Source organism: Lepidothrix coronata, unplaced genomic scaffold, assembly GCF_001604755.1.
Source record: "Lepidothrix coronata isolate B3197 unplaced genomic scaffold, Lepidothrix_coronata-1.0 Scaffold114, whole genome shotgun sequence".
Lineage (NCBI taxonomy): Eukaryota > Metazoa > Chordata > Aves > Passeriformes > Pipridae > Lepidothrix > Lepidothrix coronata.
Window position 1 is genome coordinate 562,274 of NW_016690294.1, and position 20,900 is coordinate 583,173.

The following is a 20,900-nucleotide window of genomic DNA, read 5'->3' on the forward strand; positions in this document are numbered from 1 at the left end:
GTTGGCTTTTCAGAGAGAAGAGAGATATAAACCAGAGGAAAAAATCAACCATTGTACCCCCAAACTGATGAAGGCCAGGAAGGGCAAAGCTGTGCAGCACCTGAAGCTCTGATGAACAGAACACCAGCAATACTCTGCTCAGCCAGAAACACCCCAGGCAAAGGGAAGAGCCTTTGCCTTTAGCTAAACCTACATTAACAGCATGGAAACCTGGAATTCTCTGCATCTGCCTAATTCTGCTAAAACTGCCTGATGTGATCTCTGCAATTTTTTTTCCTAATAAATACAAAAAATCCCCCGTTGCTCCTGGATCTGTGTGCTAACATCAGAGACAGTCATATTACACACAGACATTAAAGCATCCAAAGAAGTCAAAAGACAACAGTCCATTTTTCCCATTTACAATTTAGGGAACAATAATCTGTTTTCTATCTACCAGGGAAAGTGTCCACTTTGGACTGACGGCTGAAGCTGCAGATATTTGATCGTTATTTTGAAATCCTAGTTTGTCTAAACCATGCTCAAATTCCAAATTTTCTGATTAAAATGATTTATTCAGATCCAAGACCGAACAAGATTTCATTATAAAAATCATGCAACTCTAATATCAAAAACCCAGTCATGCTGGATTAAACAGTCATCTGTGCCTTGTGCCCCATATCCACAGGAACTGTGCTGGGATCATTTACAGAAACTACCACCAGTGGCTCAACCCTTCACATGAAGTAAACTGAAGATCATCTGCATTATATAATAATAATTTGAACACGTCTGTATTTACATTTAACGAATGTAAGTAGCAATGTAGACATAATTTACTCTGGATAAAGTTCTGGAATTGTTGCATTTGATCAATTAATCTTCCTTAACACGATAATGATGACTCTTTCTCGTGACACTCTTAAGAAAGTCTCCAACCTTAAATTCTATGTACAGCAGAATGCTAATTGCATAAGCTGTATCTGCAGTGCCTATTGCATAAATATTGCTGATAAATCACTGAAATCTAATTAAAAGTTATTATACCTTTGTTTTTATCTTTCCAGATAGTTTTTAAGAGAAAAGAGATAACAGATGCATTTTTAAACAAACAAAAACCTCCCCCCAAAAAAGCAAGTTCTGGCTTAAGAATTCCTATTGCTAGAAATGTATAAACCACATTGCTGTACCATACTGCATATTAAATAGAGTTAAATTTCGTTTGAGGTAGAAACAAGGAAGAAAAATGAAGACTGAAGAGCACGAAAATTATAAAGCACTGAAATTTTTGTGGAAGGACTTTAAATACTTAATGATTTATATATATATTTTTGGTAAGAAACAAAAGCAGAATTCATGGTTACCATAGTTACACATACTCTTTGTTGTGTTTCAATGCCACATGATCTGATTCAAAGTAATACACATCAGGCTCTTCCTCATCCTCCTCTGCAGTGTGGATGTTGGCACTCTCTTTGGCAGATGGAACATATCCAGCAACAAGCCTAGTCTCAGAAAGTGGCTTTCTTAGTCCATCACTCCCATGATCCCCCGTATTACAATTCCTCTCTTTTTCATTCTGTTTAATTTCTTCGGACTTTTTGGGAGATCCATTGATATTATTATTATTAATACCTACAGGGACACTCTTTTCAGTAGGACTAAGATTATTCTCCTCGACCTGTCCGTTTTCTCTACAGGGGGAGTTATTTTTAGTGGGGCTGCTTCTGGCAGGGGCAGCCCTTCGTGGGGAAGTTCTCAGCGTGTATCTGTGTTCTTGGAGTTCCAACATCGACGTCACCGGGGCTGGGGCACAGTTCAGCACTGAAGGATGTGGTTCAGGTTCCCCTGAGATTGATGCACTGTCATGCTGAGCACTGGGGTTGCTATTGGTGTTTTCAGCACACTGTTCCTTAGAGGCACTACTATCTCCTACAACATCCACCTCCTCCTCCGAATCCCTTAACAAAGATGGCTGGAGTTCAGAAAAGGACCCTGGAGCTGGCTCGTATGCCTGACTACCACGCTCCTCAGGCGAGCAGTCATTTATTATTTTGTGGTCCTCTAACTTTACCTGTTCTTGGGAGTTTGTGCAAGGCACATAATGGTCTACAACGCTGTCCTCTTTGCTGCTGTTGAGCAACAACGAAGAAGGGGCAAATGAGTTTCCATTTTCTGCTACTGTTTTGTCCTTGGGCGGGCGGGAACCAGCACTGTTCTGCTTCGCGTTCCCGTCAAGCTGACAGTCATCACAGTTCAGAGAATTGGAGTCTCTCTCACCAACTCCATTGACAGTCTGATAACCTGCAACCTCTTCGACGACTGCAGAGTTATTAAACCCTTCTGCACAGGCATTCACCTTTTTAACTTCCCTTTTCTCACAATCATCCAGTAGAAGACACCGGCAAGCTCGCTTAGTCCCCGCGGGGGCCGCGTCATTGTCCGACACCAAGCTCTTGTGCTCCAATGACTCCTTCTCTGCTTTGGGAGGCAAGTCTTCCTCGGAGCTGTTGGGTGCCTCGGAGCGCAGGCAGCGCTTAATTCTCTTCAGGACCGGTGAGACAGGCTCTGCTGGCTTTTTATCGCTGTTTTCCACAGTTTGTTTGTCAACATTATCCTTCTCCGAAGCAGACAGCCCTCTCTTCCTGGGGCTCACCCACGATTCCCGAGCGCTCTGTTGTTTCAGATCAGTAGTTCTCCCACCGTTGCTGCCCTTCTGAGTTTGCACAGACTCTGGCCTCTTCTTTGGTGACCTGGATCGGATCTGAGGATGGGGTGAAACCTCCTCTGGGTGAGCGATACTCCGGTTCCTTAATGTTCTACCACAGAAGTTTTCATCCAAACCATTTAAACCCACTGTAGATCTTGTCACACGAGTAGATCGAGAAGCAGCCATACTATGGCGAGTCCCCTAAAGTATGTTCATCCTGATCCACTCATTGGGAAACCTTCAACAAAATGGAAACGAAACAGTCAGGAAAAAATACTTAAAAACCACCTCTGGACACGGCAAATCTAAAGAATATTTTGTCACAAATGTACCAGTGTAAAACTGAGCAAGTCCATGCAATGTATTCACACCACTTCTTCCCGTGCTATTTCCTTAGGTCAGTAAAAAGTTTTCCATCTCAGCTACAAAAGTAGCTGACTTGGTATTTGTGGTTGTTCTGGCTTTGGTACTTGTGTGGGAATGTTGTTCGTATTTATGCCTTATGCAAGGCTGGAATGTTCCACTTGGGTTCCAGTTACTAAAATATACTGGTTTTATGTATTGTACCTATGTTATAATGTACTGGTATTATTGTCTGTTCAAGTAAGAGGTATAAGATTGCATTCCTAATATCCCACTGTTTCCAGCTACATGGTTTCACACACTGAGAAGTAAACCATTAAAATCACATTTGCTTGCTCATTTGTTGCTTAAAGCAAAACCCAATCACTTATTAATGAGAACTGCAATTCTAATTTAACAGGGAATTAGAAAAATAGAGCACACAGCAGTAAAAAAAATACTTACAGTCATTAAGAGTAAAAATGAAATAAAACAACATTTCTGAATCAAAATCATACAATCATTCCACTTGGAAAGGGCTCTGGGAGGCAACCCTGTCCAACCTCCTGTCCAAATGAACATCAGGACTGAACTCAGATGTAGTTACAAGGGACACTGTCCACCAGCTGGGTCTTGAAAAAGCACAGATATTCCACAGCTTCTCCAAGCAATTTGTGCCAGTGTTTGTCTTTAGAATGAAAATATTTTTTCTTATCCCCAGGTGTATTTTTGCATCACTTACAACAAAAAGCCCGGCTCTCTCAGCAATCTCCTCTGAGGGACCAGCTGGTTTCCCAAGTCTCCTCCCCTTTTAAACTTCCCATGAGATGAATCATCACCGACATCAGATTTAAGTAAATTCAAACTCAAAGGTGAGTTTCAAACATCCCATTAGAGGGTGTCTGTATTTCACATTTCAGGATGAAATGTGAGAGTACTCGACAACCTCAAAATAACATTTTTAAGAGAGATCAGTTCAGTCTTAGCCTTCTATTCATTTAGTCTTTAAAAATTCAATGTGTCAAACTGCACATCACCACAGACCTGTCACAACAGCCATGCTAATGAACAGATTCACATTTGTGCATAATGGCCTTCCCTTCTTCATCTACCAAATCCCAGGTTATACAGACCTGTTCAACCGACACGTGATGTGAAGACTTAAAATTTTAAATATGGAATCAAACCTTTCCCACGTTACTTAGAAAGGCTGAAAACGACAAAGGGAGAAAATGGTTTCAAGAGGTGTTTTTCATGTTCAGCAAAGGAGGTAAAAAAAGAACATAAATTCTCACAAATCTACTATTTAAGTGTCACACGGTCCTGGCACAGAAAAGAAAGAATGGCACAAGACCAGCACACTCTTAACCAATAGACCTCAAATCAATACCAATAAAATAAACTAAACCAAATTCAAATGCATGCTTTGGTCAGTAATTACCCCTGCACTCAACAGACATTAGAAACCATGTGTAAGAATAAATCTTAACTGACTTGTTGATATGTGACTTTCTAAAGACAAGATAAAAAGTTATTATTCACTTAGTACAAGTGTAAAAAACTTACCATTGCAAAGGTAGAAGAAATATAAACTTGTGGCATTTCATACAGCAGACTCTGTGCCACTGAAATAACATCAATCACCATTGCTGATATCCATGGTGTGATCCAAGTGCTTTACTAGTTTATGCCATCACATTAACAAGACTTTGAAAACTGTTGAGAAAAAGATAAAGATATCAATAAAACACTTAAATCATTGCAAATGAAAAATGCAACAGGGCGTATAAAGAGTAAAAGCTTTTTTAAGAAGAAATTATCAATTTTAAAAGCGTCCTACCTAAAGAAAGAACAGGATGCTATAAAGAATGTGAAATACTAATTTAGGTTTCAAATGTAAAACATCTTTTTTGGTAGTTTCTAAGTGATTCTGTGTATCACACACTAAATGTGTAAGCAAATGAACAGTCATGTGTTCAAACCTCAGAAGACATTTGAAGAGACACAAGAAAACAAGCAGTGATAGGTATTACAACTAATGAGTTATGAAATGCATTGTCAAATGTATTTTATAATTAGATACACGGTGAAAAACAATTATTTCTGCTCTTTAATTTTAATTAACTGAGCAGAACTCTGAACGTATATTGGCTCCAAATCCCTGAACAACCTTCTCCTCCACAACAGGACTGAAATGCTCTCTAGAGTTCACATCCAAGGAAAACAATATGTATAAACAACATGTACACCCTGTTTATAGTGAACGTGAAAGAACTCAGATATTGAAAGACAGAGATAAATCTGTAGATCACAAAGTCAGACAATGCCTTCTGCTGTCACCAGTTTGGGCACCTTTGCCAATGCCCAATGGTTGTGACTTGAAAAAACATCCCAGCAGTGCCATCTAACAGAACACCTACTGCTCTGGAGGCACCATAAATCACTAAAGAATTGTGGCTACTGGAGCTTTCTTCATGTTCTGTTGACTTCATAAAAAAGAGCTCATTTTCATCTTGACAATTCAAACACTTCATGATGTGAAACACAAGCTGGCAGGTTTCTCCATATTTTTCGTTCTACACAGTTTTTATACTTAGATTACTGGAAACTGTCTTTACTTTCATCCTAGTTATGATTTCAGAGTGGTAAGAGCAGAAAATGAATTCACTATTAAGTTGCCAACTCAAAATATAAACTAAATAAGAGATTAATTATGTCTAGTTGTAGTGAAATTCAATAACACAAGATGCTTCCACAGTGATGTTATATCAAGTATCATAAATTCCATTATGTAGATAATTAAATCAAATCAGGTTTCAATTTTTCAGTGGGATTTCTTAATTTAACAAGCAGCAGAGAACTACCATGATAATAAGAGAAATAAAGAATGGCAAAAGAAAAAGGCAAGGAAAACCACTTGAAAATGCAAGTTACTTAAAACCCATATTATTGCCTTTCCTGTGGAAAGACACACATGGAGATACCAAAAGTAAGGAACAAACACACCTCAACAAAAACACCAAAGCTCAGCAACTTTGTTAAAAATAAAAAAATACAGAAAAAAAATCTTTAAACAAAACATAACAGTGGGTCAATCAGAAGGAGACCTAATCTCAGAATTTTTAATTACTTTACCAGTCCCTAAGTAAAGGACATTCTCATCAGTTGTTTCAGGAATGGCTGCAACAGTAACGTCAGTCTTTTGCCAGATCTGTACAACTCATCTCTCCTGATGTTCTTCCCCCAAATCAACCTTATTTTACTCACAGCAGGAACGACACAACCCCTGCTGGGCCTGTTTGCCTTTGGGGAGAGCAAAATCATTTTAGACACAGCAAAAAATTGTGTAAACATCACAAGAGGAGAAACCAAGGCAGGGGAAAGAAATTCTACCCAGGCAGGATTTTTTTGTTCAGCAGCAGTTTGAGGGGAGGGAATAATTATTTTTAAAAACTGGAAACTTTAAGCAGGACACACTGAAATGATTGCACTTTAATTGCAGCTCAAGACCTAGAAAACAACATTCACAAGGGCTTACCAAGTGAACAATTAAATAATTTTTCCCAAAAGTTTCCCTGGAAAAACTGTCTTGAAAATTAACTATTATTCCTTGACATTGCACAACCAACTACAATGACTTTGTTTTCACACAGAACAACCATATCTTCCATGGCAGAGAAATTCAGTGGAAGAGCAATTTAATGTTTTGGACACCACTCATTTTAGAAGCTACTTATGAGCTGGAATAAGGAGTGCAAGGGGAACTAAAGATGCTTTTAGATCTAAGCCCTTCTTCAGGGAGCCACATCAACATTTAATGAAGAACACTGGAATAATGTGATAAAGACTCTTAAGTTGGAAGATGAGAATCAGCTAAGAAACAACATATTCTGGTTCCACTAAAAATGAATCCTGTCTATCAGGAATGAAGTATGAGCCCAATTGTTTAAAGGAATGAAGAAACCTGGGTACAGTTAAAAGTATGTTCAACGTGGCCCTGAGCTAGAAAAGAAACAATGAAGAGAAGTGGTCAATAAATGAACATGCTGGGTGTAAACAAGACCTGAAAGCAGCAAAGCAACAAAAACCTCTGCTAGAACTGTGGTGGAGCTTTTTATATACATGGAACTTATGATGGATAAATTAACATTACATACAACATTAAACAAACAAACAAAAAAATTGTGTACCGGGGGTGGGGGTTCAGTCAAAAGACTTTTGATCACACTCATTTCTGTCGTCAGAACTTGGGAGGCTTTAATGTATATTCCTTTTCTAAAATGTATTTTATTCTTTTTTAAAAAGAATGAAATCCGTGCCAGATTTTCCATTACCTTTTTCAACTTGTAACACTTCAGAACAGACCATCACTTTTACACAAATCTTTCTAACACCAAAACCCAGAACATTTTCTGGGAAAGAAAACAAGCCGACACACATCTGTACCAATTACGATAATGTGGGATTTGAGGGTGTAAGACCGTGCATAATTTACCTAGTTTGAGACAATGTACACTCAATTATCCTATATCTCATCCCAAAATATTTAATTCTGAAACCCTGTTTCATTGACCTAATGGTTTTCTAGACTTAATATAACTGTATTAAAATATCTGTGACTTTAGGTAAGACACCACATTCCTGCCCCTTCTGGTTTTGCATTTTCCACAGATAATTACACCAAAAGTACCCTGAATGAGCTTTTGTGTTTGCCTAGAGACACCCTGATCATTCCACCATTACCTTCTCATCAGGAATACACTCCAGACCCCATTATTCCAGTAAAGAAAAAACCAATTTGTCCATTTTAAGCATGCCTGGCACCACTTTACTGTGTATCTCTAAAGCAAATATTCATAAATGACTTAAAACTAATAAATAAAAGTGGTGGATCTCTGTGGTATAAAATAGCAGTTCTTAAATTCTCTGCAGAGCAGTGGCATGTTACTTAAAAAAGAGAATTTTTTTTGCCCAAGACAAAAAAAAAACAAAAAGCACCTCTGAAAAGAAGAGAATCTGCCCAGCCACGGGATTATCAGGATTTGGGATTATCTCCACACAGAATGTGTATCACTTCCTAACAAAGCAGTACTACTAAATTAGGGATGAATTTCATTTAACAAATTCTATTCAGCAGTCTATCACATCTAGAGCACGCCAGCATCTCTTCCCACACATCCTGAGCTTTGCAGAACTACATTAGCAAGGAACCAGGTTTCTGGAACCAGCACTGTACTTTTCTGAGTCTACATCACATCAAAATAAGCAATACTTTCAAATGATAGAAATAACCTCCACCAAAAGACATCGTGAAGATCTTACCTGAAATAATAATACAACAATAAGCAGCTTAAAGCTATAATGAAAGGTTAAATGCAATAAAAATAAATAAATGGTACTGGAATTACTCTGAGATTTCAGCTGTCTCAGACACAGGAAGGTTATATTACATATGGTCAAAACACAGAATGGGACTAATTATATTGTATATAAAAGGATAGCAAGATAAAATAAAGAAAATGGAAAAAAAAAGAAGTAGAATAGTAGGAAGAACTTTTCAACAGGTTTTAAAAGCTAGCAAACTAACAAGGGAGATGTTTTACTCAAAACTAAAACTGGCTAAGAACCAAAATGGATAGTTCAATATGAGATTTTTCTTCCTTAAAACAGATGGGTTACCCGGGGTAGACAAACCTATTCTCAAGTAAGAGAAGGAAAAAAATAAAGGCATCACCCCTCTTCCAGCCAAACATTCCAGGATAACACTGCAAAATTACTTCCTATAACACTAAATATGAATTACACAAGTGTGACTCTGCAGAAGAACTCCAAAAAAGTAACCACTGTACGAAATTTCTTCTCCTTAAAGTCTAAAACACTTAAACTGCTTTCAGTTTCTTGTATCTTGGCCAAATTAGACTTTGTGCTGAAATTATACACTGAAGCATCTGTCTCAGACTGATATTCCCACCCTACTGTCTCTCCCCTGAATTCCCAGTCAAAATAATTAGTCATTTCTGTGCACAAATATGGAAATTATTTTAAACCCCTCTTACTGCTTAAGACACATCTGACTATTTCTTCGAGAGGCTTTTCTACCTCCGTATTTTGGAGTAAGAAATTGGAATTTGGAATGGGTGGAGAAGCCTTTGCCTGAGAACAAAACTGCTGGTGGAGCTGAGCTGAGGGCAGGCTGAGGGGAATGCTAGAGGTGAATGGACAGGTAGGGAGAGCAGCTAAAAATAAACAACATTCCACACTTCAACACACCAAAGAGTGTGTTAATCTTAAATGTGTCATCTTAACTAATTTTAAAAATGCAAAAAAATTATCAATTACTGTAACATCATTTAATACAAATTGCATTTATCCTGAATGAAGAGAAGGCTTTAGCTAAACACCCTTGCTGAACTTACTTTATTGACTCATATGTAGTCAATAAATACTACTAATACATAGTCAATGAAGTCACTGTTGTCTGATACAATTAACTTATCAAGAAAATTAAACTCAGACTATGAAAGAAATAACTTCCATGTCCCAGTTAACCTCATTTATTGCCCATCCCTCTGTATCCTTATCATCCCACCTGCCCACTCCACTTTATCATGCCAGGTGAAAGGCCCACTCTAAATTATAATATGCCTTTTTCATCTGAAACCATCCAATTGCTAATTAGCTTTCCTGTTATCCAAAGAACATCTCCTCTGCAGGATTACCAACACGTGTGACTAACATCTTGGAGATACATTAAATCACACAGGTTCTTCAAAAGCTCATTATAAAATTAATTACACTAACTTGATTACAGTAACCACTTATCAAAATGTTCCCCTAGCAGAATAGACTCCAATATTATTTAATCTCTTAACCACAGCCAGAAGATAGTTCTACATAAATAGGAAAAATATTTCTTCCTAAAGAAGTTATTATTGCAATACACAGAAAATATCTAGCATTTAAAAAACTGCTTTTTCCAATAGGTAGGCTGCAAATGTAAGGGGCCATCAAGTACTTAATAATCCTGCTAACAGTTTACAGGTGAAAAGGAAGTTGATGGAGAAAAGCAGTGCTCCTTTGCTTTTTCCTAAAACCTCCAAGATAAGCCAGTTTTGTCCTTTTTCTAGAATACTACACTGGAAACCACTACTCTGATTTCCTGTTGGAGCAATGACTACAAACAAATGACTGCAAAAAAAATGACAAAATGCCACTCTCTGAAGTACACTGCAAAGTGCATATTGTATGAAACACTGGATAGAACATTTTTATCCCCGATGATTTTCAGTCAAGGGCACGCATTTGAAATGCACCAATTAATAGAGCTTTTTATATGCAAAATTCCAGCAGCAGCTCCAGAAGACTCAGAAGTGTGTCACGATGACAAAGTGACCCACAGCAGAGAGTTTGGAGAAGGGGCACATGAGGCAAATTCCAGTGTATACATGTCCTGACCACACTGCTTGCAAACCATGGGTAGCAGGTAACTGCTGGGCTAAAACCCCCTTCAAAAGGGGACTCAACTTTTGTGAGAGCTGCAAACTCTCTACAGTTGTGAGGTGTTTTACTCCCAGATAAATTTAGGGGGGTTGCCAAGTTGGCCAAAGGCTTCAAATACTACTCAGTGACAACAGTAAACAGAGGGACACCCAAAGGGTTGATCTGAATTATAGCTCTGAATGCTTAAAACACATTCTAGACAGACTGAGGGCACAGGGCGAGCCCAGAACTATCCCAAAATCTACAAAGAAAACCAATGCAGCTTGTCCCAGCCAAGCTGTGGCCCTGCTGGGTCTCCTCACCGAGTGCATTTTCATGCTCCCAGAATTCCAGGCATCCCAAAATTCCAGGCATCCCTTGCCACACCAGCTGACACTGCCTTTCATTACAGCACCAGGCTCCACATAACCAGATGTACTCTCACATGGAAGGGGCTCTACAAAGTCATGGAACAGCTTATAAAACAGTGTCAGCTTTAAACTTGAATTTAAACACAGCAGTAGCCTGCTGCCATCAAATCCCGGAATCATGGAGGTTGGAAAAGACCCTGAAGATCATCGTGTCCAACTGTAAAGGACTTGCCTGGTGTTTGGTTTTGACTGGCAGTCATTTCTAAGAGCTCCTGTGGCTGGACTAAGACTGACTCTGACACATTAATACAATTGTATTACACCGAGTCACGTCTCTGGTGTGCAGCCAGCAGGGAAACATCTCTTTTCTACAAGAAACTGCCTGAGATGCTACAGCTGTTGAAATGTTTCATTACTATACCCCTGTGCTGGTACCTCAACGCTGTGGCAGTTCTCAAAATAGTGATCTGCAGCAAAAGGACCCCTCCCTCCTTTTTGTTCCAGCCTTCCATACAGGATATTGTTTATTTTCATTGTCTCTGCTGTTTGGTCTAACTGCAGATGGTCTTTCAAGCGGTTCCGAACACACTCCTGCTCTGTGAGCTGCGTGTCAGCATCACCTAACCAACAATGACCCTCTCTCCTCAGGAGCACTTGAAGGCAGACAAAAATTTTCTCCCAAAACTGCAGATCTCAGCACTTACAAACGCCTCACAATTTATTCCAAATTCTGCTTTATAACCGACACTGAGCTTGTCAAGCAGAGGTTTCACACCCCTCTGGAGTCTGACATTCTCCCTGTATGTTCACTCTGTATTTAAGTGCTCTGAGTAAGAAGGCTGTTATACATATTCCAGTCTACTTGGCTTGGGAATTTCAACTGGTGAGTACTGAAGGTTTTAAATGCATTAGGAACCACATTTTTTAAAAGCTCTTAAAAGAACAGAGAGCAGCCCCCTTCTGTTGTACTGCTGTCCTGTCTCTGGGCACAGGAAAACAGACCTGCAATATGAACATTACCATGTACCTTTTCCTTTAATTACAGTGTAACTGCTGGTAATAGGGGCCTTCATTTGAAAATACATAAACTTTGTTATAAGAGTGACCCCAGTTCAATCAGTACATTACTTTTTCTAGGTGCTTCCATTTACATCCAGCTACTTTCAGACAGGATAGATGACTACAATTTTCTTGATTTAACAGCACAGTGGTAGCCTGGTTAACTTTTTTATTCTAATATATATAATCCAAACAGAACTATGATTGCACCATGTGCAATTTTGTTTTGCTTGACTGCCATTTTGCTTTCTTCTCTTGCTTGCTCAGAAGGTCTTTGTAGGCCAGTGCATTCACTGATAAACAATATGCTGCATTTAATTTTCTAGGTTTTCTGTGCTCTGCCTGGCCTATGCTGACATTACTAACTGGAAATACAAAGGAAGTTCTGTCTGGCCTACATTTACATTTAAAATCTCAGCCTTTTGGTTACTCTTGCTTTCTCAATATGAACATCTTTTTCAGTTGAACACTTTGGCATCAAATGTCATTGCTGCCCTGTAAAAATCCAGGCAGCTGTTTGTTCTTTTCCTACAGCTCTTTGCTCTTCCTGAGACCACTGACAAATAACCTTTAGGTTGGTTTGCTCCACTTTCATTTTTCATCTAGATGCAGGCCTGCTCGTAGGTTTTGCAGTTCCTACAGCCCTCAGCACAGTTAAAATTCAGACCAGTCTGATTCACACTGATTTACTCTTTCAAAGTCACAAATTTATTCTCTTGAAAGGTTAAGTCAGAAGATACTTTTCACATAGTGCCACTACGCATCGGCTGTTTCTTCTCCATGCATCTTATTAACTTGCTAAATATACATATTTTAAAGATTTAAAAGGCATTGCCAAGTATTTCTGAGACTTTACACTGTTACTCTAAGCCTACCATTAACCTGTCAACACAATGCTGAATTATAGCTACAGTTTACCCTCTATATGGTTTTCTTTTTGCTTCTTTTATTCAACTTTGTGATACAAGGAATAACCAAGTATTCTGCTTTGATTCCTATTGTTTATCAGGATTTTGTTTTGCAACACTCAGTTTATGATTTCCTGCAGTTAGGTGAGACAATTTACTGTCAAACCCCTGCTCACTGTTGAAGCAGAAAATGAAAGACTGCCTAGTAAGTGAAAAATTCATTCTGAATTCATTTCTCAAGATGTTCTGTGCTCCAGATACTGAGATGTTGCACTACAGCTACAAAGCAGAAGGGATGTGCCTGTTATTGCCTGAGCACAGGAGCAGACCTGTCACCTGAGCACAAACAAACTTCCCTCCCCACCTTAATTGACTGCTCGGTTTCAAAACTCCTTCCTCAGGAAATTTAAATGCAAATCAATTATGTTGAACTTTATTAACTTCAAGCCTCTTTTCTCACCCAGGGTAAAGCCAAATGTCTGTGCAGTCAGTGCTGTGTCTCCAAGAGCAGTGAGAAGCAGATGGTTAGGCAAGAGCTGCTATATATAATACCTTTACAGCTTCCCACTATTTTTAGCTCAGAGTCCTCTTAAGTCATATGTGATTTCTATCTATTTACTAAACTTCAATGAATCTCTCTCCCATGAACTTCCCCTGAGCTCCCATAAATTTTTAGCATTCGTGCTACCCTACTGATGTGTTCGTAAAAGAGAATTCTACATTTTCATTTCTACAAGTGGGTGCAAAGACCCACAGCCTGGCAAAGAGGAAAGGCTACAAGATTAGATACCCAATGCAACTCACAGCATTTCAGCTTTAACTCTTTCTCCATTCTGCTTTCACTTGCTGTTCTGGTTGCTTTTTCTTTAATTAGCAGAATAAAAATTCTGTGTTTTACTCAGAGCTCCCCCTTCTACTTCAGTTTTTCTGACTTTGCCTACATCCATTTTTCCAGGGATGAAGAAACAAAAAAATTCACGGTATTATCAATGATGGAAAGCTACTGCATGCATAAATCATGCCTTTGCAACTACACCATCAGAGGTGCTTCAAAGAGATCCACTCAGCACTAGGAACCCAGGTGTGTGTTTGCAGCTGTATCTACCCTATTAGAACACATAAGACTTCAAGGTTTTAAATATCACCTTGCCTTTTCTCACTTGAATTTTCTGAAAACGAAGTAATTTCTCACAAAGATTTGACTTTCCTCCTTTGTCTCGAGACAATAGGACTCAGGGCCACCGTAATATTCCATGGATTTTACACATCATCAGTTATTAATTCAATAATACAGGGCAAACTAGGACCACATTTTAATAGAACAGCAATTAGAGCGTTTAACCTTTTACATAAAAATACATGTCTGGCTATGGGATCTCAAATTCTTGATGATATTTATTGCCACAAATAAAAAGGAGATGCTCATTTTACCATTCCTCGCATTTAGTCTGTGCCATCAGGTAAAAGAACTGAAGGAACATTAAAAGGCTATTCGAGTTCCAGGTTCAGCCACTGGAGAATTTCTCAAAGCACAAGAACAAAGGGGAAAAAAAAGAGCTCCTGTCTCCCTTCAGCTCATTTTATCCCGCATTCAGGGAACGGTGGAAGCTGCCAGAAGGTGGCTCAGGGAGTGTGATGAGATCGTTCCCATCCTCATCCTGAGCAGATTGCTGAGTTCAGACACTTCCCTAAATGGCCAACCCAGCCCAGCAGGACCAAATCTGCACTTGCAGTTCAGCTCCTGCTCTCCACAGGCACAGGCTTTGTCTCCGTGTTGCACACCGGGATTGCTCACACACGGTATCAAATATTTAAGGTATCAAATATTTAAAAACTTCTCATGTGAAGAATTTCGATAAACCTTCGACTAAATGGTTACCTTATTTACCAGGGACTTAGGTACTGACACAAACACAAGGTAAAACTGATGCTTTTCCTGTTTTATCCCTGTGAAGCATTCAGCTATAGAGATATGATTGCTCCAAATGTTTATTTTTTACAAGACCAAAAGCAACATGACCCGGAGCTTTCTGAGTTTGCCACAGCTACAGTTTGAAATTTTTAGAGTATGAATTTGAACATAATCACTGAAAGCAGTTACAAAGTTAGAAATCACACTGATTCACTCTGACAGTCATATGCACAGTTACAAAGATATCAAGCAGAAGACTCTATATAGGGTTCTTTTTAATAATAGATCACTTACAGTTTGCCAGTGATGTCCTAAAAAAGCCTCACTGGCTCCTTCTAAGGCACAGTTTTTTCAAACTCATCCAAGGAATCTAACAGCACTACATCAAACCAAGTGCTTTGCCTGTCCCTTACTTAGTACCTCTGAAGGGCTGACATCAAATATTAAGTAAGAATTCATTGACAAATCTAGTTTACATGCCATCCATAAAACTGCTTAACCTTTTTAAAAACACTATAGAAAAAAAAAACCCCGACTGTCAATTATCTTGGAGAACATCTACAATTTCTGTTAAAAAAAAATGAAATTATTCAGCTGTGAACAACTGTATTACCCACAGCACAATGCTACAGCCATTAAAGAAGAAAAATAAATACAGTAAGAATGTATCTCCTAAGCAGCCTTTGCTGTATCTTGCACATACAAAGCCCTCATAACTCAGTGATACATTATCTCTCTGAGGGCAATAAGCAATTAAACACATTCCTTCCTAGATAACAGGAGGAAAAAAAAGACTACATAAAAGCCCCATACCTCTAAAAATTAGTTTCACAGTATCTGAGGACATACCTTTGCTGTACACTCCCAGAATTAATGTATATTTTATCTGGTTTATCTCCTTGGTGCTCTGCATAAAGGAGCCATTCCAAAACTTTGATTATTCCTATTGCCCTTTTCTGTCCCAACTCTGGCAGACAGATCAGTGTGGGGTAATAATTTTCCAAGCATGGCCTCTGCAAGTCAGAGACTTTTTACCACAGAATAGTTAATATTTTATGTCATGACCTCTTTCTAACAATACTCCACACTATTTTTTTTGACACCTCATGAAAACTGAGCTGGTGGTTTTACAGAAATGTCTAAGAAACAGCTGATTTCAAGTAAGGCTTGGGGGGTTTTTTTGCATAAAGTTATTCTGTTCTTATGTATTACTTCACATTTCTGACAGTGAGTCTGTTTCTATTTTAATACCCATTTTGTGAGATCCTTCTGACTCAAGACAGTGGTGAAATAGAAGAGCCATCAGATTTGTATCATCTTAGCACCTGATGAGGGTCCTAAGACCCTCCAAACGCTTATTTTTTACAAGACCAAAACCAATGTGACCAGGAGCTTTCTGAGTTTGCCACAGACACAGTTTGAAATTTTTAGAGTACTGGTGTTCAAAATTGAAATGACCATCTTCTAACATCTCAGACACCTGCCTATTCTCAGTTAAAATGCCCCTCCCGAATCACATGCCAGCTAAGGTGGGCACTGCTTCCTTTCTGGAGTTCTCTGTGCATACACTGGATTATCCTTGCTCAGCTGAGGAAAACATTAAAACTTTTTGGTTTTTAATTGGCTTTTAGTGGTGAGAAAGGAGTGACTCTACAATGTGTGTGTATTTAAACAGCCACTGAGGAAATAAAAATGTAAATCCATGTGTGAGTTCAGAGAATCATAATTAAAAATGAGTTGATGGGGGCAGGAGCCTTTGTCCAAGGTTACACATTCACTGACAGCAAAGGCTACAAGGGTGGCAAAACAGCTTCTTTAGAGACTGAACCCTCTTTTAGCAGCTGGTTTGATTTAGAAAGGTTTTCACTCCCACCCCAAGTGGGTCACTCTCATAAGGATCTCAGCATTTTGCCTCCCACCTACTGCAAAGGTCTTTTCTCTACCCCTGCTCACTCCTATCCATTTAGAGACTTCCCAAAGGAGCATTTCCTTCATTTATTGTTTTGTCCAAGCCACCACTTTCCTTATGCCTTTCTAGCAAACAAAGCCACATCCATCTCTCCTCTCACTCCTCATCAACAGGGTGGACTCACAGGCTGGTGAGTCCTTCTCTCTTGAATTTTGCAACAGGACTTCCCAGGCGAGGTTTCATATCACCCTTAAGTGATTTAATCTGCAAAAAGGGACAATCCCACTCCCCTGCAACTCTCAGGAGCATCATCCTTATTATTGCCATGTATTTGCTTTGGTATTCAATCCCATCTCACAGTGAGCTGATTGAGAAAACACAAATCCTTACAAAAGAGGCATTTTTCTCCTAGTTTAGCTTCCTAGACAGGCTCAGTGTAATGGCCAAATGAGCACAGGTGCCAGTGGAAAGCAGGGGCCACCACTCTGGGTTCTGGTGACAGACATTCCTTGGATCAGGTTAGCTGTAACGTGAAGCCTTCCTCTCAGGCTCTACCCTGTGCTTTGTAAGCCTAAGCAGCACAGTTACTCCTGTTAACTTGGAACTCTAAACTTCCACCGTGAGGATAAAGATATTTTGTAACTGATGCACAGGAAATAATTCAACCCCGGTGCTGTTTCTCTCTGTACTGCCCGGCTATAACCTGTATTATTGTGAAGCTGTGAACTCCCTGGGGGAAGCATTCTTCGTGTCTGCTTCCTGCAAAGCAGGGGTCACCGTGTCATGTTTTATTTTATTTTCATTCTGGTTTACTGTTCACTTTAATATAAAGCTGCTAAAATCCTACTGAAAAGTTAACTGAAATCCAGCTGATGCAAGCCTTCACTGCCACAACCTGAGGCACAAAAAAGGCACCCGAGGGGAAAAAAAAACCAGGAACTTTCTATATTCTTATTTGTTACTGACTCGAGCCCTTGGGCTCTTTTTGACATCGTCTCATTATGGAAAATATAGTCAGTGAAGGTCAAAAAGCAACAGTTGTCCAGCCTTCAACAGAAGCTAATTTCTAAGTATTAGAAAAGCAAACTTTTGTTTCAAAGCAGTCACGGGAGCGAACCAAGGAGCGAAGCAGCTGTAACACAGCCCACGCACAGGGAGGGCACATTTAAGGGAGGATAAGCAAACAGAACTTAATTCTAGTTCATGCCACTGCTACAGGTCAGGCCTGCTGACACAACAGACAGGACGAGATGAAATGTCCACATGATTATTTGGTACAAGTCATGTAACAAAGCTGGAGCGACACACAAATCAAAACTGAAAATGGTACCAAGAATATGACACAGAAAAGCCTCTCCAGAGCTCTCCTGTTTCTCACAGAGAATCTCCTGACCTTTTGGGATGGTTTCTTTGAGAGAATTTCTTGGGCCCAGTAAATACAGACATACAACAAGTTTTTTTGAAGGGTAGTTGATCTAACTGCAAGTAAATTCAATTATGAGATATACCCTAACAGCAGGACACAAAGGTCTGATCACCAGAGTCACCTCTCAAGTGGAAAATCAATGAGACATGAGTCACACTGGATACAATGACAGTAACTGGCTTGCCTTTACCTCCATAACCTGCAAGAGAGGCCAAACATCCCCTCTCTACATTCAGAATTCTGACTGAAGAACAGAGTAACCCCTCATGCAATATGGGAATTCTCAGTAAAAGCACTGCTGGGCTTTAATTAACCAGAGATCTTTTCAGATCACGAGAGATGTCACTGGAATTCACCAGTAACTGAAATTTTAACAAGAAATTAATTACCTATGTGGTTGGTGTGGGGTTTTCCCGTGGTGCAGTCATACAAAAAAAAAACAACAAAAGACAAATCTGTTCCTTTACACTTGTATAATCTGAACGGTCCTGACAGCAAACTGTACCCCACAAAGCAATGCATTTGTGAGAACGAACCACAGAGGATTCTTGAGCATTTGCAAAATTCTCTTTGGTTCAACAACAACTAAGACCTTCAAAAAACATGTCAAGAAGCACACTGAGATAAGACTTTGAATCTAAAAAGCCTCAAAACGAACTGTAAAGTAAGAAAAGAAATGTGAAAAAGACTTGGCTTTGGGGTGGGAGAGGTGTGAGGGAGCTTATCTACTCTAGGACATCATAAAAGAGTAAATGTTTCTCATTGTCCTTTTGAGCACTGGCTGTCAGATGACTGATATGTGAAGAACCTTTCTCATCTGAAGTATTTTAGGAATCCCCTTAACAAAGGAGCACTGGATTCCCAATTATATGATCCAGAAAAATTCTCAGCTGACCTCACTTAAGAGAAATGATGTAACTACACTTTGTTCTGTTAGAAACCACTTCCTCACAGATGGATTTAAAACTATCCATATATATGTGAAAAGTAACTGCCCTACTGCAGCCTCTACAATGATACTGCCAATAATGATTTTTTTCAGTCTTTCTTCATTTTTTTTACAATGCACTGGATATAGCAGAATTTCCAGAAAACTGATGCAATAAACACCGAGATTCTGATAAAAATAGGACATTGGTTAAAAAACCAACCAACCAAACAAAAACAAACCATAAGCTGTAGTGGCTTCTCATTATGCCTATTTTTCCAGGACAAAATAGAAAAATAAATAAATAAACCCAAACCAAACAAAACCAGAAAAGTTGCCAACTGAGGACTGAGAAGACCTGAGAACATCTGGTTAGGTCCCGTTTTCCTGAAGTCCAGCTTTTGAGGAAATGCCCAAAGAACAGTGCTGGCAGCACAGCAAGGCACAGAAACACTGTCAAATCTTTTCAAGTCCCAAGTAGAATGCTTACTAACAAAAGCAATATAAACATGTCTACCTAACCTGTAAAACTCGCTGTTAGTTGTACTCTGACTTTTAGAGACACAGAAAGTGCAAGTACATGAAAAGAGGTGGGGGGAAAACATGTACCAATATATTCTAATTTTAGAATGATTATTAAAATACAAATTTTAAAGTTGTCAAAGAAATCTTGTACGTTAGAAACAGAAAAAAACCAAACCCACAAGCAAACAAACCCCAGCATCTGTTGCCATTAGATTCTCACTCCAGGTCCTCAGTCAGTCATTGCCCAGATGCTGCCCCAGTCAAATCTCCATGACCTGCTCCAAAGTCCAGGTTAAACCAGCCTTTTCCAGGCAGTTCTGGGTGACAATTGCATCTCAGTTTGAGCTCTTCTCCTGGAGCTCAGGGAATAGGTGCATCTGTCTCTGCCTAAGACTTCAGCCTTTGTGCTCTGACTGCATAAGAGACCCTGATCCCTTTAGAATGTGCTACAGAAAGGCCTCTGTACTGCAGGGATACGCAGGAGGAAAATCCCTGCAAGACTTAAAATTATTAGAGGAAAGGAACAAATTCTTTTCCTGACATCACTCTAATACAGTGAGCAGTGTTTGCATTCCTCCTGTATTGATTTTTAGATTTACATAAGCAAACACTGCACCAGGACCTGAACCCGGTGCCCGCTCAGCTCCCAACACTTTGTTTCCCAGTGGTTTAGTCCCAATTTCCCAGCAATTACAACAAACAGAACCATCACACCCTGTGAGGTGAAAGTGTACATAAAATGCAATCCATATAATTGGGGAGATGGAAAAATGTACTAAAAGCCTAATTACCATCAGGCTACAGTAGAGTGACAGCACTGTTTTATGTGAATCCTCTGCACTCTTCTTAAACGTTGGGAATGTGACAGCACTTTAACCTTTTCCTAATTCCAGAGCACACACACAGGTGACACAAAGCCTATCCCCCACTTGCCATTAAGCCCAAGGCAGCTTTGTCAAATCTCAAAACCCAGAAACACTTGAACAAGGGCACATGGGATGGAGGCAGTTGATATGGAACAGAAAAAGTGCAGAGTAAGTGATTAAACTGATTTTAGTTCAAAACAGTTCCATCAAATTGTCCAGCACTTTTATCTCTAAAAAGCTTTAACAACTCATTTGTGTCAAGGTTAGCTCTTCCAATTTAATAAAATATTTTTAAATCACCTCAAAAAAAAAGCCTCAAAGGAGAAATTTTGTTTAAAACTACCATATGTAACAGACAGGATACATTTCTAATCAGGTTTTTCCATACTGTGACTATCACTTAGCAATGGCCACGAAAGACTGAAATCTGTTTCTAATACACGGAACACAAACTGCTTTTAAATAACATTATATTTGTATAACAAA

At 39.2% G+C, this 20,900-nt stretch overlaps 1 protein-coding gene across 2 annotated transcripts in view; it reads right to left on the reverse strand.

Moving 5' to 3' along the window:
* Positions 1-20,900, reverse strand: part of ZZZ3 (zinc finger ZZ-type containing 3) — a 51,241-nt gene that overhangs the window by 26,368 nt on the left and 3,973 nt on the right. For both annotated transcript variants that reach the window (XM_017824896.1, XM_017824895.1), the window contains exons 2-3: positions 4,598-4,747; positions 1,359-2,927 (exon numbers count right to left, since the gene is read on the reverse strand). In XM_017824896.1, coding sequence (XP_017680385.1) covers positions 1,359-2,875 — 1,517 coding nt within the window. In that variant the 5' untranslated portion in view covers positions 2,876-2,927; positions 4,598-4,747. The remainder of the gene's footprint in view (positions 1-1,358; positions 2,928-4,597; positions 4,748-20,900) is intronic.